The 16,779-nt window shown below is 34.0% G+C and overlaps 2 protein-coding genes across 18 annotated transcripts in view; one reads left to right on the top strand and one right to left on the bottom strand.

Annotated features, from left to right (window-relative positions):
- Positions 1-10,691, top strand: part of syd (JNK-interacting protein syd) — a 154,912-nt gene extending 144,221 nt beyond the window's left edge. For 14 of the 15 annotated variants that reach the window (XM_069832348.1, XM_069832345.1, XM_069832339.1 and 11 more), the window contains one exon: positions 5,179-10,691. In XM_069832348.1, the coding sequence (XP_069688449.1) occupies positions 5,179-5,312 (134 nt within the window). In that variant the 3' untranslated portion in view covers positions 5,313-10,691. The remainder of the gene's footprint in view (positions 1-5,178) is intronic. The other variant, XM_069832347.1, reaches the window with a different exon arrangement.
- A 4,642-nt stretch (positions 10,692-15,333) lies between these two features.
- Positions 15,334-16,779, bottom strand: part of Naa35 (N-alpha-acetyltransferase 35) — a 34,031-nt gene continuing 32,585 nt past the window's right edge. For all 3 annotated transcript variants that reach the window (XM_069832355.1, XM_069832354.1, XM_069832356.1), the window contains one exon: positions 15,334-15,731. In XM_069832355.1, coding sequence (XP_069688456.1) covers positions 15,591-15,731 — 141 coding nt within the window. In that variant the 3' untranslated portion in view covers positions 15,334-15,590. The remainder of the gene's footprint in view (positions 15,732-16,779) is intronic.

Genomic DNA, 16,779 nt, shown 5'->3' with positions numbered 1-16,779 from the left:
GCAGATTGAAATAATTCATCACAGATTAAACCACATCCTAAATTCTTCTGATAACCATGTAGTTTATATTATTATATATTGCATTTTATTGCATGCTGACATATGTAGTACTCTAGGTTATGGTAAAATTGGTATTACAAGTAGATTATGGTAGGATTGGTTTGGTTATATTGTAACATAATTGGTTTGGTTAAATTTGTATAACTTATTGTACTGGTATTTATCTTAAGATGGATACATTTATTGCATGAGCAGAAAGGATTTAATTCCTTTTTTTTTTATTGGGAAATCCGTCACTCTTCCTGTGCATAGTAGTACATATGAACAACTGTTCATTGCAAGAAAGGCATAAGGATCTGGCGAATTAGATATATTATAGGTTTCACCATAAATTTTAACAGAATTTCCTATCATCCATATACATACGGTATATAAATGTTTAAGTCTGGCATTTTCACGAACCATTATGCATTTCTGTTGTATAAAAATGTTTAATCCCATTTCTGTGTTGTGATCTATTATACTTTTAATCATAAACGTGAAATACTTCGAAACAATTTATCGTGCAATTGACACTGCATTAAACAAAATCTTCATTACTATAATATACCCTAGAGAGAAGTATGATGCTGCAAAAAATGTTTAATGATATACACGTATACACATATTTCTGATTCTAAATTTTGTTTGTGGTAGAATAATGTATTGATTTACTGCCATTTATTAGTAAAGTATATTCATTCATATCATTATTGTTTAATCTATAAATTCTAACTTCAGTTTTTGGAAATAGAATTTAATTTTAACTCTCCTCTCTCCAATGAGATTTGACTTTGAATTATACTGTATAAGTCATGTGTTTTAACTAAAACTTGCATTTTGAACTAACATTTTTAGGTTCCTAAAATGTATGAACCTAATCTCGAAGATGATGTATTTTGAAGAGTGGTAAAAATTCTTAGTGTGCTTTCTATTGGAAGGGAAAATTAATAATTTAAAGTTGAAAGTGCCATTAAATATATAAATGATTAGTCAATTACTTGTGTAGAATTAATAACTTTTTATGATACAAGTGTTAAAAATGGCATTTTATTTTGTGAGCAGGATGTTTGCGAAACAAGCCACAGGCGAAATTTAGAAAATTCCGTGGACAAAATAAAATCATTTGTAACATGTGTGCCATACAGTATTTTTAGACAGCTGTTCACCTGTGCTGTTATAGAGACAATTCCCCTGACTTTTCCACTGCTGCATTCACCCTGCATTGTAAAACTGAAACTTCATCATATTAAAAGCAGGCAGTGATACAGCTCAGTTGTAGAAGATAATACAGCAGATCGAGAGGTCCCTGGTTAAATCCTGGGTGCTTGTATTTTGTATAATCACGTTAAATTCTTAGTTGCAGGCCTGGCATTGTTTGAACTGCTTTTCTGATCATTTGCAATTTCTGCTGTAATATTTGGTGCAAACAGTTGAAAGTCAGTACTAAAAATACTTTTTACGGTAGTATTAATAGGACTTTTTGCATACTACGTTATAATAGTCAATTTTTAATGTGCTTGAGAAGCATTGAGGAATAGCTGTCTAAAATACAGAATAATTGCTAACTCCTTGACATTGTAGACTCACCTGACAGAACATTGATTTTTGAGTAACTAAATTGCAAGTTACTTATGATGTACTAAGTTTTTTTCGCCATGGAGATAGAATCAACAAGGTTTCTGAAATATTGGACACCATTTTTTGTGCTGTAGCGAGATAGCCAAGGTTCTAATTGCCATAAAAATTGATAAAATCAAGTTAACTGCTTCCACCATTGAACTAGGAGCTGCTTCATAGCAAATCCATGTAAAAGAAATTACACGTGTTGTGCTGCGAAAAACATGAATAAATAAATTCACATGTGTTGCTCAGTATGTTCATTTCCTTTTGCCTCGCACTGAGGGCCAAATCTGGAAAGACTTCCCAGTAACTTTAAACTGCTTACAGCAAGAATAACTAAAAGTCCAACTCAACACAACTGTGCGCATTTCTCTTATTATTTTAAACAATTTACTGTACATAATTTCACATGTTTCACAATTACAGCCTCATGTTTAATCAGAATTCTTGCATCTTGTGTTTTCTTCTATTTTAGTGTATGTTATGCTGGTTATTTTTCCATTCTTCGTGTTCTTTGTTTTGTTACCAGACTTCACTCTTCATTATCTTGGTCTTGGATGTGTGTATCGTATTTTGTGTAATGCAATTTTCCTTTTTTGTACCACAAGAGACCCTTGGAAGCGTCTTAGTAGCTCAGTTGGCAGAACACTGGTTTACAGTGACTGGTGACCAAGGAATTGCGGTAATGGCAGAGTCGTGTTTGTTGTGCTTAAAGCCATGTTACTAAGGGTTCTTCCGTTTCCCAACGTCATTCCATGGCCACTCTTCATTTCAGTGTTCACCACTATCATCATCATCATCATCATCGTAATCATCATTTTTCTAGTATTTATCCTACTAGGTGCGGCGTAATGCAGCATTGTGACTGGCATACAAATGACATCAGTTTGAAGGGGCGTAGTACAACTTAACATTCCGACCGCCGTTTACCCCAGTGAAAGATGAAGGTAATTCAACTTTGCAGAAAGTTGAGTGAACCTTGTGGTTGTTGTGAAGTTTCGATCATGAGAAAATAATAATCATACAACATCTACAAAATATCAATATCAAGCTGCTGCTTCAAATCCGAAGTGGTATTTTGATGAAAAATGTAAAGTTAAATGTCGTAATAAACACGTCATTAGGAAGGTTGTTCCAATAATTACGTGTAGTCCATGAAATCCTGTTGCATTAAAGAATATTTGTCACCACCCAGTATTGACCTTGGACCTTCCAATCCGTAGTCAATTGCCCAGTGAGATGCTGACAGCAATAATAATAATAATAATAATAATAATAATAATAATAATAATAATAATAACAATAGTAATAATATAATAATAACAATAATAATAATAATAATAATAATAATAATAATAATAATAATAGAGATGATAATTAATTTACTTTCACTTGAAGTTGAGTTGCCTGCCAATCCAGAGTTGTGCTCGTGCATGGGTCAGTTCCCGCTTGGGCTGATTACCTGGTTGAGTTTTTCACGAGATTTTCCCCAATCAGAAGGTGAATGTTAGGTAATCTATGGCGAATCTTCGGCTTCATCTCGCAATCACCTATCCCATCGATGCTAAATAACCTAGTAGTTGATACAATGTCGTTAATTCCGTCAGTACACGGAAAAAAAACTTCCAGTGTGCCAGATAATTGGATTTGTAGACTCACTTCATATCTAATCCTTATATCTCTTAATTATTACACTCCACATATCGTCAGCCATCTGCCCTATAAGTAGAACCAAAATTACCAAATGCCATCTTTCAGAAGACAAGAAAGGCAGTATTATGGCAACTGCTGAATACATGATTGTGGAAATTCGCAGGAAAGAATCTGCCCAACTCTTTCTAGGACTGTACATATTTATTTTTTATCTTCAGTTTGTCATATTACATGCATTTGGAGATGCATTTATCTTTCATTCTGATTAAATACTGCAACAGTTTTTATTTCACTTTTATCTTTTTTTTCCCAGTGATACTGAAAATTTTCAGTTCATGTTAGACACATTCTTCTCTCTTCACCAATGCTAACCTAACTGTACATAAGGAAATGCATTTGGTTATAATGAAGTGGGTGAGAAAAACTGTGCACTGCAATTTATAACATTATAATGAAACAGTCTTATTAAAATGTCCGCATCACAATTATTAAGGTGCGTTTTCATTCGGAACATTTGTATTGAACTGCTCAATGACATTATGTATGAGGATTATTTCATAAATAATGCTCAGGTTGGCAGAACTGTGAAGTGGATGACGCAATACCAATGAAAATTACGTCAGTTGCAGTTGAAGGATTGAGGAAGGAGCGTGTGTGTTCGTTTCGTCCTTAGCATACTCTGTGTTTATGTAATGAGAGCTAGAAATGGAGCCTACACATGGCAAAGTTGAAAAATATTAAGCATCCTACAGAATCAGTGATAGCACAGCACTCTAGATCACGCAAGGATCCGAGGATCTTGTTAAGAAAAATAGGCAATATTTATTTGATATAATTGACATTTTGCTGTAATTAGCTTACCAAAATACTGGGTGTTCAGTTCAAAGTGTGTCATGGCTTGCTGTATGCGGTCACGTGGCTAGTCGATGAGCCTAGAGAATTCAATCTTCCTACACTTCTGCTGAGGTGTATTATTTATCTGCCAGAGAAGTTGCCTACCAAGTACGGCGTTCATTCAGAAGAGTACTTACCGATACGTACGGTAACGCTGGTAGTGGCAGGAATGTGAACTGTTTCGAAACATGTACTGAGGTGAGTTTTTTCTTACTGTCGGGGTATGGGGAGAGGGTTAAGACGATTACTTACGTACAGTATTTGTTGACATTAACTTCGACGGTCAACATGGACACGGAGCATTTGATTTGTATTGTGGAATGTTGCCGTACGCAACCGATGATAACAAATAACCTTCGTATGACTTGGCCGCGCAAAACACAGTTCGAAAGAGGTTATGGTAGCACACAAGCTGTACAGACCGCCATCTGTTGCTACGATGTTCAAGTTATACCGTACACGTTTTCAAGTTCAGATTGAACCCCTTGATTAATAGGCAACTTCTCTGACACAAAAGCTGAAACTCACTTCAAATCGCTGACTCATTAACAGTGCCGTCATGACACACTTTGAAATGAACACCCAGTATAGGTCTGAGAGGGCATTGTGAAAGTTATTTTTCATTATGTATGTATATGTATGGCTTTGTTTCTTTTTATGCTTGTGGACGCATTTATATGCTCATGATAAAATACGTATTTATGAATTAGCTTATTTTATTGTCCTATTCCCCCTCCCCCCCTCCCACCAAGGAAGTCGTTCTATCTGCACTTGGGATTATAACTCAAATATTTAAAGGTAGAAATCAAGAACTATTTGGTTTTTTGACTGACATTATTAGGTTATAATTTTTAGTTAAAAACAATCATTTATATACAGTGATTTACATTTCAATTTTTGTTTTTAGTAGCTAATTTGTCATATATGAACAAAAAGCAGTTAACAGTAAATGGTTTTGTGATCTTTCAGGTGACGGAGAAGAAGACGAAGTAGAGGGTGAAACAGAACCAATGGCAGGTTCGGAGCAGCACGAGCAGCAAGAAGGGGAAGCGAAGGGTGAACGCAGTCATCTCATTGTATGGCAGGTCACGATGCAAGATTGAAGTTCTGCAGAACTAGGGTGCACTGTCTGATAATTCTGCAATTATTCACATTTGACTGACTACCACCACGACCAGCTGTGTTTTGCACTTCCAAAAATACATAATCTGTGATTAGAAACTGTCTTTTGGAAGTATTTTTGTGTGCCCCAAAAAGTTGTTCAAAATGGAGCGTAATTTGATGTTGTCAGTTTCTAGAATTTTTCAGCTTTAGTGCATGTCTGAATTATAGAAAACTTACAGTAGAAAGATATTACACAAATCAAAATTAGAAAACTTAATTCAAACTGTTTCGTAGCAGAATTTGTATTCATTTCTGTTCGGATTTACAAAGACTTAATGAAGTTAGTTCCTTGAAATTTATTAGGTTTACAGTTCGTACATACCTACTGTCATTCTAACCACCTTTCACAGAGTTCAGAGAGTATATTTCATAAGTTCTATTTGTATTCGTGGAAGTGTAAAGCACAGGCACCATGAGCAAATACAAATCTTCTGTCATCTTTTCATATCGACGTAATTGAAGTCGAAATAATAGTAAAAGTTAATATGATATGAAAAGTATGATTGAAATTCAGGCAAGCTAACTGCATGCCACAACATAATGTACGCTGCCTAAGATGCTAACAAAAAATTAGAATTGCACATAAAAGGGGCCATGGTAACGTAAAATACATACAATTTAGGAAATCGTCATCTTTTAAAGCACTTACACTAACATCATTATTCTGGAAAAAAGGGAAAGATGTGCTTTGCTTTTGTTTCTCACATGAAAAGGAAACTTTCCCTAGAAAATCAAATGGTAGAACAAAGCTTTGAGATGACGTAGATACTATAAAAACAGGCACAAATATATCTTCAGCATATCTGGAATATGGTAATAAAGTGTTCTGCAGACACAGACATGTAACCATAGTGGCAGCAAGAATTAATGATGTGCACTTAACGTATTTTTGTATCGGAAGAAAGTTGACTCAACAGAAAATAGGGGAAGGCAGCTCTACACATGTTCGGTACTTGTACTGAAACTAGCACATAAATTTTAGTCATTGTCGGTCTGTGAATATAATTTTAGTAGTAGTGTAGTTCACGATACGTAAATATCACAATATCCAACTGCAGTATGACCTTTTTGACCACATACATTTTCAGACTGTAGTGGCAGCATAATTTATTATTTTATTCTTTAATTTGTAATAAAAGTCTATGATCTATAAAGTCGAAATAGAGGGAAGAATAAAATTAAGTGAAAAAGCAGCAGCTAATTACAGTGTTGTAATGCTGATTCGTGAGCAGCTTCTCTGTAGCATCTGGTGATATTATTTGTGATAGCTTCAATTTTTTAATGTTTTTGCCCTCCATTTCGTAGCATAAGAAACATTGCTCTGCATTCTCTATTGTTCCCTGCTTTTTTTGTGGTCACATATTTAAAAAATAACAGTAGATATCTCTGCTAACTGACCATTTTCGTAAATTAAAAAATATTTTCGGTTTTTGAATGTTTTTACTCTCTATTCCACAGCAACCAAAACATCACTGTGTTTTAGTCTTCTGTGATCAGTTCTGTAAAATTGAATTGTTATATCCAGTAAAGACAATTCTGTTAGGTTAGCTACACATAATTAAAGATCCAGTAAATTAAAATCAGTTTTAATTTTTCATTTCAGTTTTCAAATAACTTCTTTCTGTTGTTTTTAGCTCCACGTCAACATAAACCATTACTTTATGGTTCTTGGATAAGTTCTTTATACATTTACAATGAATATTCGTGCCAGAAGAATTTTTTTCCCAGTTTAATATTAAGTTATACAATTTCTGTTTTCATTTCCATAGCACTGAAGACATTGTCTTAAATTTTACTCGTGTTTATTGTTCCTCACGATTATTTCTGTAAAAATTAGTATATGTTTTTATCTGATTCCAGATTCATTGAATTTGAAATATTCTTTAATCTCATGTTTTCCGTTTCATATAGTAACCAAAATATTGTTTTGTATTTCACTCTTGTTTATTTTCTTATATATTAAATCTTCAGAGTCCTGTCTTCTTTAAGATATTAACAATGATTGTTTGTCAATAGGCTGTTTTCTTATCTTCACTTGATTCCAGATCCAGTAAATTAAAAATTGTCTTCAGTTTAGAAATATTTTACGTTAACTTAAATCTTTAAAAAAATATAATAAGAGGTATATTTGTAAACTTATTTCCTTATCCTCTCGTGTTCACAATTCTAGTAAATTTATTGATTTTCTTACATGTCACTTTTTCTCGTACTCTTCTTTCTATGAAATTGTATTAACAGCTACAGAAATTCTTAGTTCCAAGGCAAAAGGTGACATGTCAATTTTTGGCGAAAATGAGATTTTACGATAGTATGTTGTGCATCCTGATTGTATATTTATTGTGGAAAAAGATGACATTCATATCTCTTATTTTTCTCTCTAATCCGTTGTTATGAAACATGACTACAGCAATCTCTCAATTATTCGTGCTAATCACTGGACAAAACAGCACAAATAAACGAAAAACACGAATAATCGGAAATGTTTATTGATTTTCCACAATAATAGTTTAGCATAAGAAAATCATAAACATGTGTATGTATAGTAAGCTAACTTACTGTGTTCAAAATTATTATTTTTATTTTTTACTGATTTACCTTTATATCAATTCTAACTCTTCTTTCAGTGTTAGAACCATTTTTTTTTACGTTTCTCAGCCATTGTATCGGTAAGTGCCATAATTATCACAATACTGATCACCACACTACATAATCATATCAGTTGTACTGTAATGATCGTTAGTAACTGCGACATCAGTTTAATTTTTAAATAACTGTCACCAACATTCGACAAAAAAAAATCACAATAAAAGTTAACTAAATTGTAATTAGGAAGACAAAACATCCTTTGTTGCTCTAACGCTAACAAATTAACACAATCAAAATACGATATCATTTATATTCGTTTCTAATTGTAATACTAAATACATTACTGCATTGAAATTATTGTACAGAACATTGTTGGATTTAGCTTTCATAAGTTTTTCCAGTTCGGTTCACATATCTAGTATGTACTGTGTTTATATTATAGCTGTGTGTCAGTTGTTGCTGTTTGTGATACATGCTGCTAGTTGTGTGAGCTCTGTTCACTCGTATTCGAAATTTCTTGTCGTTTCAATCTTTCGAACACCTTCACCGAAGTAAATAAACAAACCCTGCATGAATAATCCACGCACGAATAATCGAGAGTTTGCTGTATTATGATTTTATACTCTATATACTCTATATGCTCTAATTTTAAATTCTTGCTCCTGAAAAACTGCATGAAATGACATATCACGTTTTGCCTTGGAACCACAGAATTGATCTATTTGGATTAGCAACTCGCACGAGTGCCGAACATGTGTAAAGCCGCCTGCAGTAAGGGAACTTTAACGAGAATGTTAAAAATGCGATTGAAGAACACTTGAGGCAACGGCTTCAAGCACTGGTTACCCACTTAATTTTTAGACTAACGAAGCTAAGAACATTTTGCCTTTCAAGAATTGTATGTTAGATACCGAGTTGAGGACCAGAACAAGTAGACAAGTAGCCGCTGCCCTACTGAGTCCCCCGCCCTCCATATGTTGCCTGCTTGCTGCTCCAGTTTGTACTGCGTAGAGGAGATGGTACGTAATCTCCAGTAGAGATATACTTACTGCAGCTCTGTGAGGACTTTTATCACAATTACTTATTTCAGTGTTTGCTCCATTTAATGTACCATATACTGTAACATGTTGATAAATATTTTATTTATTTGTAATTACTGTCAGCAACAATGCATTTGCTGACATCGCTTATTTAAAGTAACTTTCATACCCATGTTCGGGCCTTGCCAAGTGGTAGGTTCCTGCTGATTGTGCGTATGTATGTGTGCGTGTGCATAAGAGTGATTGTGCGGATATCTGGGTTGGGATTGCGTTTGTAGCATGACATTTCATACAATGTAAAGTTAGTAAAGACAGATGGCTCTTTATGGATATATATATATTAAAAGAGATCATATACAGCAGCACACAAGCAACATATTACATGAAGACATTGAATCACAGTGACAGCAGATTTTTTTTCCAGTTTACAACACAAGGAATGTTAAATTATTATTAAGGTTTTATTTATTTATTTTGATAACACGTGAAAATATTCTGTGATCGTAGTTTTTATTTCTTTTTCTGAAAGTTGCACACAGAAGTGATGATTTTTCGAACATTCACTTCACTTAGTGAATGAAATCTGTTAAATCAATCGAAATAGTGCAATGGTAGCAGTAATCATCATCTCTGTGTATCCGTTGAATTTTGTTATGGGATATCGTCTCAAATTACAGCATTGTTATAAAGTCATTGCAAAGACATTAAATTAATATAATGTTTTATATGAAAGCTTTTTCGTCTGTATATTTATGATTTTAACAATATGGCTGTGGAAATTAATTTTTAATACATTTAACAAAAGTATTTAACAATGAACCAAGCATCTTTAATACGTGTAACTATAACTATAAGATTTTGATTTGTTTCAAAAGTGACTTTATAATAATATTGTATGTATATAATATGTACGGAATGTACATGAAGAAATATCGGTATGTGATTACCTGTTGGCTAGTTGTTCGGTACCATACAGCAGTATATTCTGTTGGTAACAATTCCTTGCTTTCAGCTGATACAGTATCTCACATGACAATAATTGTTTTCAAGTTTACATTTAGTTTTAAGCATATGATCTGAAAGAGTTAATTGATTTCGATTAAGTATATACAATTATATACCAAAATTTTAAAATATAGTACCTCTTTGATACAGATATACTGTAGATATACTAAACTAATATTTATCTTGAAATTTCACTTCAGATATTCAGATTAAAAAATTCGGAAACTATTACAAAGAAATTTTTATGAAAATAATCTTATATATCAGACACCAAATTGACTGAAAACAAATACTAAGGCATGTAATAATGACTAAGTTTTCCATAACTTAGATGTTTTCGGTGAAACATAGAACTCTTTAAGTTGCAACAAAGCGTGATACCAATTTATATCTTGCTGTATGGGAAAAGTGTATTATAAATACTCTGTCACTATTATGTTAGTAATTATATGAAAGAATTACTTATTTTTTAAATTAAACTTAGTAGTAAGAAATACCTTGAATTTTTTGTTCATAATGAAGTGACTGTGAATTTTGTAACATAATTTCAAAATGAGAAACAGCTGTGGTTTGTATATCATTATTTCTTATACTTAACCAAAGATTACCCTATAATTTGTAGTTGTAACATATTTGTTCTCCCAGCAAGTGAAAATAAAATTTAAAAATCTGTTCAATTACGAGGCATATCTAGGACTTGTGATTTAGTGATGATAACTAGTATCCAATGCTCTCGTCTGTCACAAAGTGTGTTGTGAAAGTTGTTTAACATCTTGCAACACAGTATTTCCTTATGATATTATATTTTCAGTTGTTGGAGCTTTGCAAGAACTGGTACGTTCAAACATTTCAAGTTGACATACTGGCCCTTTCATCAGAGAAGGTAGGAAAAGGTGGCACCCTAGTCAGTTCACTGTATTTTTAATCCTGATGTCAACAAATTCACGTGTACTTACTTCCTTGTCATTGGTAGAATGATTTCTGCAGACAACATTGTAATGTGGTGTGTAAAAGTATATAGTTCCATAATATACTGTTTCTTTCAAGTACACACCCATTTCAGTGTCTAGTTCTATAGATAAATACATTTTACTTTAAAATGTATATTATATTTACAGAAAGGGGTATCGGTAAAGTCTACTCAATCATTTGCTACCCAGTCGGCTTCCTTTGTATTATTATTCAAATTTTCTAAAGGTTAACACTGGCAGATAAAAGAGAAGCGGGTTTTCTTTCAATAATTATTGACATCAGCTGAATAGATGGGAGTCCTAGTTATGTACTGCTGTCACGTCCTTCTCCTTCATTGTTAAGCAATAGAATCATAATATGTGCTTAATATATTATATAAACAGAGCGCCAATAATAGCTAAGACACAATCTGGCAATGACTCTTCTTCCTCTCTGTTGCCTTCTTATCAGCACGACAACAACGCACTTCCAGACGGATCAGTCGAATCGAGATGCCTTCTTAAATTGTGACCAGTACAGTTATAGTGGAATGTACGGAAGATGTTGTGTGAGAAGTATGTGTACATTACTGGACACTACTACCATAGACAAACGTTGTCTACTTATGAGACAGATCACAGGTTACAAGAACACACGAATACTTGCCCAGTATCTACACCAGTCGCCAACCGTAAAAATGAAGGTAAGTTTGTAGTTTTCCAAAGGTCGTATTATAAACGTACTAGGCCATATCTTATTTGATTTTTATTTTAGTTCATAGCTGTGGTATTGTTACAGATGGTGCATATTTTGTTGCTTGCATTCCTGTCTTGTAAAAGTGATCATTTATACCACTGGAGTGTGAATCAGTGGCTTGTTTAGCGCTACAGACTGTGCCATGCCCGATTGGCTGATTCACAAGAAAGTGCAGGCAATGAAACCTATGAGAGAAGCAAATTTGTTGTACAGTAGTGGCACCACAGTGTCGTGTTGGAAGTTTCCTGTATCAAGAGTTTCAACATTTGTCGAAAGGTGTCAGTAAATGAAACTAATTAGCATACTACTGATATGCGTAATATTATATGTACTTGTCTCTTCTCCTTTCGAAAAAAGAATTCCTGATATGCTTCTTCTTCTTCTTCTTAAAGCACTACAACTGCATTGAAGTTTTGCCTTCTCAACGATCTCTTTCCATTTCTCTCTATCTTGGACAATTTTGGGCCAATTCTGAATCCTTAATAATTTTATATCTTCCAGTACGTCATCCCTTCAAGCCACCGGCGTGATTCAGTCGGTTAAGACACTTGCCTACCGGTCTGAAGTTGCGCTTGGGCGCGGGTTCGATCCCCACTTGGGCTGATTATCTGGTTGGGTTTTTTCCGAGGTTTTCGCCAACCATAAGGTGAATGCCAGGTAATCTATGACGAATCCTCGGCCTCATCTCGCATCACCAATCTCATCGATGGTAAATAACCTTGTAGTTGATACAGCATCGTTAAATAACCAACTAAAAAAAAACAGTCATCCCTTCCATCTATTTTTTGATCTTCCTGTTGCTCTTGTCGTTAGAGGTTGCCACTGGTAGATCTTATTCACCAGTCTATCATTTTGCATTCGGTTTACATGTCCAAACCATCCTAGTCTTTGACTTTTAATAAAATTGATTTTATTTTTATTTTTAATTGTCTTATTTAATTCCATGTTGGTTTGGATCTTCCATGTACCATCTTTTTCTTTGATTGGTCCCATTATACTACGCAAAATTTTCCTTTCAAAAATCAAAAGCTTTTGTTTTTATTGTTTCCTTTGCCACCCAGGTTTAACATGCGTATGTACAAATGGTCTTATAATTGTTTTATATAGTTTGAATTTTGCTGACTTAGATATCAATTTATTTTTTAACAACATTTTGTTCGAAAAATATGCTTTATTGCCTAGAGCAATTCTCTCATTTATTTTTTCTTCTATACTATTATTTTGGTTTATAATGGAACCTAAATATTTAAACGAATTTACTCCTTCATAACTATTTTCTATTTTAAGATCTTTTGTTGGATATGCTTGTTACTTTCGTCTTTTGGAACTTTTTCCATCTCTTTTAACTCATTAGGCATGAACATTTTTAACATAACAGAATTTTGGATGTGGGTTATAACCTGGCTTAGGCTCATAGGTTGAGTTTTTTTCAGAGGCTTTACCAAACTACAAGGAGAATGTCAGGTAATCTCATAATGAATCCTCGGTCTCTTCTCGTCAGAATACCATCTTGTTCCCACCAGTTATCTTTAAAAATACATTTTTAATTGTTCAAAATTTCTCTATTCACGCTAATTTTCCAAGAATTTTTTAGACTAATATTATACAAGATGATGGGAAGGATAAGATAGTTGCGGTGGCTTGTCATTTAAATATTTGGTCAGGCTGTACATTAGAACATAATATCATTACTCAATTGAGGCGAATGGAGACATGGACATAATGTGAACTATTGTGATGACACTATACGAACACAGGAGAAGTACAAGTGGCGCTCCAGGCTGCAGGACTCCACTGGCATCGGTTGAGTAATACCTGCAATTGTTGGGGGGCCTCGGGGATTGTATATTTTATTTATGCGCCTATTTAATTTCGTAATTAGATGGTTAGAACAGGAAAGTTACTTCTTATGACATTACTGTAAGGAGAGAAAAAACCGTTAAGATTTCATGAAGCACCAAAGTATTGCTAGATTACATAAATGCCAAATCTTTACGGTACTGTAATCTGGTGCTTTCTGACAGTTTTTTTTTTTTTGTAAATTTGCCTTAATGGTTACCATTTCTGGGGGGGGGGGGGAGGAAAATAAATAATATAATTTCACAGTGTTTCTGCTAAAATAGTTATTTACAATAGACCTGTAATATTGTTAGAAATGACATTTTATTTTGTGAGTAGAAATGTTTGCAAAACGAGGCTGCAGGCCAAGTGAACAAATAAATTCTTTCTTTCTTAACACGTATGTTGTACATTGTTTTTTTAGACAGCCACTTGTCTGTACTGGTGCAGAGACATATCTCTCGTAACTTTTTAATTGCTGTATTCCCTTCTCACTCTAATAGTGAAACGACACATTACAACATAGCAGGGGAAATGATCAGTGGTAGAGCGATCACTGGAGACTGAGAGGCCCCTGGTTCAAACCAAGATGTCCTCTAATTTTTATAGTTAAATTTAATTCTTAATTGTTGAAGCATTTATTTAGTTTGTGTGCAACACAGTCATTTTTTTAAAGTACACCTGCAATTTGTTTGAACCATTTTGATTGGCTGCAGTTGCTGCCATGTGACATCTGGTGGAAAACAATTGACAGTCAGTCCAAACAGTTGAAAATCAGTGTTAAAAGTATCTTTCATAAGCTAACATAATAATAGTCTATTTTTAACATGCTTTCCTAGCATTAAAAGATATACTGTACTTGAGGAATGGTTGTCGAAATAGCTATTTATGTATCAGGTACGCAAAATAAGGCTTTAGCAGACGAATTCAGTGTTTTTGGACGAAGTGTAAGCTTATGCCTTGTCCAAAATACGGGATAAGTCCACTAAAGGTTTTGCATACGTGGTGCATACAACAGTTTTTAGTAAAAGCTCTCTAAATTATATGAAATAAAATAAAGTAAACGTAAATGTAACTATAAAAGGCATAGTCAATTGTCATATTGTCACAGCCATGTGATAAACATAATGAAATAATGTTGGCATATTATATTAAAGGTTGCCATGACTACTTTAGCGGCCCAGGCACTGATAACAGTTCGAAAAGCAACTATTTTAGAGAGCATGTACTAAAAAGTAATTTAATGACCCATCGTAGAGTAAATGAGAGAGATACAGAGAGTTCAGCAAGGTTTTCTTTCTTTGAATGAATTTTTTTTTATGTAAGCTACTAGACGTAAAGGGTGGTGTTCACAGACATTTCACAGCACGCGCTATGAGTGTACTAAGCTAGCCCCGGCTATCCACTGGTTACTAGTACAGAATTCTAATCATATCCTATCGCTAACACTGGTTTATGAATACGAAAAACGCTGATAATCCACCGAAAGCCCACGCTAAAAATGTCTATGAATACGGCCCAAAATTTTTATGGGTTGGTAAGATGTGATTAGGTGTAAAAATGTAAACTTTTATGGAAACAAAGGACAGATCTCCATCCCAACCACAACCCTTAGCTCTATTGTACAGATATTATTGCAGATTTGTAGTTGGAACCTGCAATCTACTACTTATACAATTTCGAAACATTAGCTATGAATTTAAATTATATATTTCATTATGCCTCTGAGTCTTTAACTATGAGCTGCGATTGGGTGAGATAAGTATCACTATCGTGAATAAAATTGGATTTTCATAATAATTTATTTAGTCACATACAAATAACAAAAAAGCTTCCATGTTTTGTTGAAGTTTCACAAGTAATAATAGACATTTATGTTCAAATGAATCATGGTTCATGTTCATATTTCGCCACTATTAAGGTTAAAACAGCAGCTGCTCTTCAGTAGTTTCCACACGCTGTCCTAAATGTTTTGTGTGTTTGAAGAGGAAGTTACACAAAGAGATACTAGTTCTATCACAAGTTTCGGCGTCATTGAGTTTACAACAGCCTGATAATTGGGAAATGATGATGTACAGTGAAATCAAAATCCGGAGGATGTGATGAGTCCTTCTTATGTCCACCAGCCAACAGCTTGAGCACGACGAAGTTGGTTTTGGCCACTTTTAGAAGGTCACTTACCTGGAAAATGAACACATTTTACAATTCAAATTGAAAACTTTGTTATTTGAGAACAAATACAGTGCCCATCGATGCAATGTGCTATTGGCTATTATGTCATTTGTTTCTGTATTACTTTTTGGGAAGCAACAGCATGTGACTATCCAGTCACATTCTAATGTAAGGTTACCAGATTATTTTCACAATTTCCAGGGAAAAATATCGACTACTTAAACTGCTAGTATTTTTCAGAAGAGTGAATTTTTTAAGCGGGTCTTCTCTGGATCCCAATTTTGCAGGAAATCCTGATACTGTAGATCATGTTGAAGTTGGTTAAGAAAGGAAGCATGACTCGAACAGTTTCGAAACTCATTCTAGATATTTGGGATGTCCACGTCATTGAAGAAAAACTCTCTGAAGCATTACTTCCAGAAGGACAGAGATAGTTCAATCAATTCTCGAGTTGGCACAGGGAGTTATTTTCTCAGAGAAAAATTTTAAAATTTTACTTCATTTTGAGCAAAGAGTAACATTTTCTTCGTTTCACTTTGATATTTTTTCTGAAGTCACATATTTCTTCAAGCAAGAAATTTCATCAAATAAAATACCTTCAACCAGGTTAATTCCATCTACATTTTGAAGAAAAGTTGTTGTTGTTTTCTAATGCCAGGCGTTTGACAATAAAGTCATTTGACCTCTTGCACTCCAATATTTTTCAAAGATATTATCATGACCAGCCACTGAAGCACAGATTTTGAGGTGTTCCGAATCCATTTCTTGGTTTGAGTTGCACAATGGGCAGTTAGGGGACTGATATATTCCAATTCTATGCAGATGTTTGGCCAAACAATCATGGCCTGTTGCCAATCTAAATGCAGCTACAGACGATTTTCGTGGTAAATCGGGAATTAACTGTGGATTTTGATGCAGAGAGTTCCATTTTTTCCCTTGGGATTATGTTATCAAATTTTGTTTGTTGAAGTCTAAGTATGTAGATTTAATAAATCTCTTCACAGAGTAATACGTAGATTTAGTAACAGGTCTGTAAGTAGCAGTGCTGCCCTTCTTT

Source organism: Periplaneta americana, chromosome 8 (assembly GCF_040183065.1).
Source record: "Periplaneta americana isolate PAMFEO1 chromosome 8, P.americana_PAMFEO1_priV1, whole genome shotgun sequence".
NCBI classification, from domain to species: domain Eukaryota; kingdom Metazoa; phylum Arthropoda; class Insecta; order Blattodea; family Blattidae; genus Periplaneta; species Periplaneta americana.
This window is presented reverse-complemented; position numbering and strand designations above follow the sequence as displayed.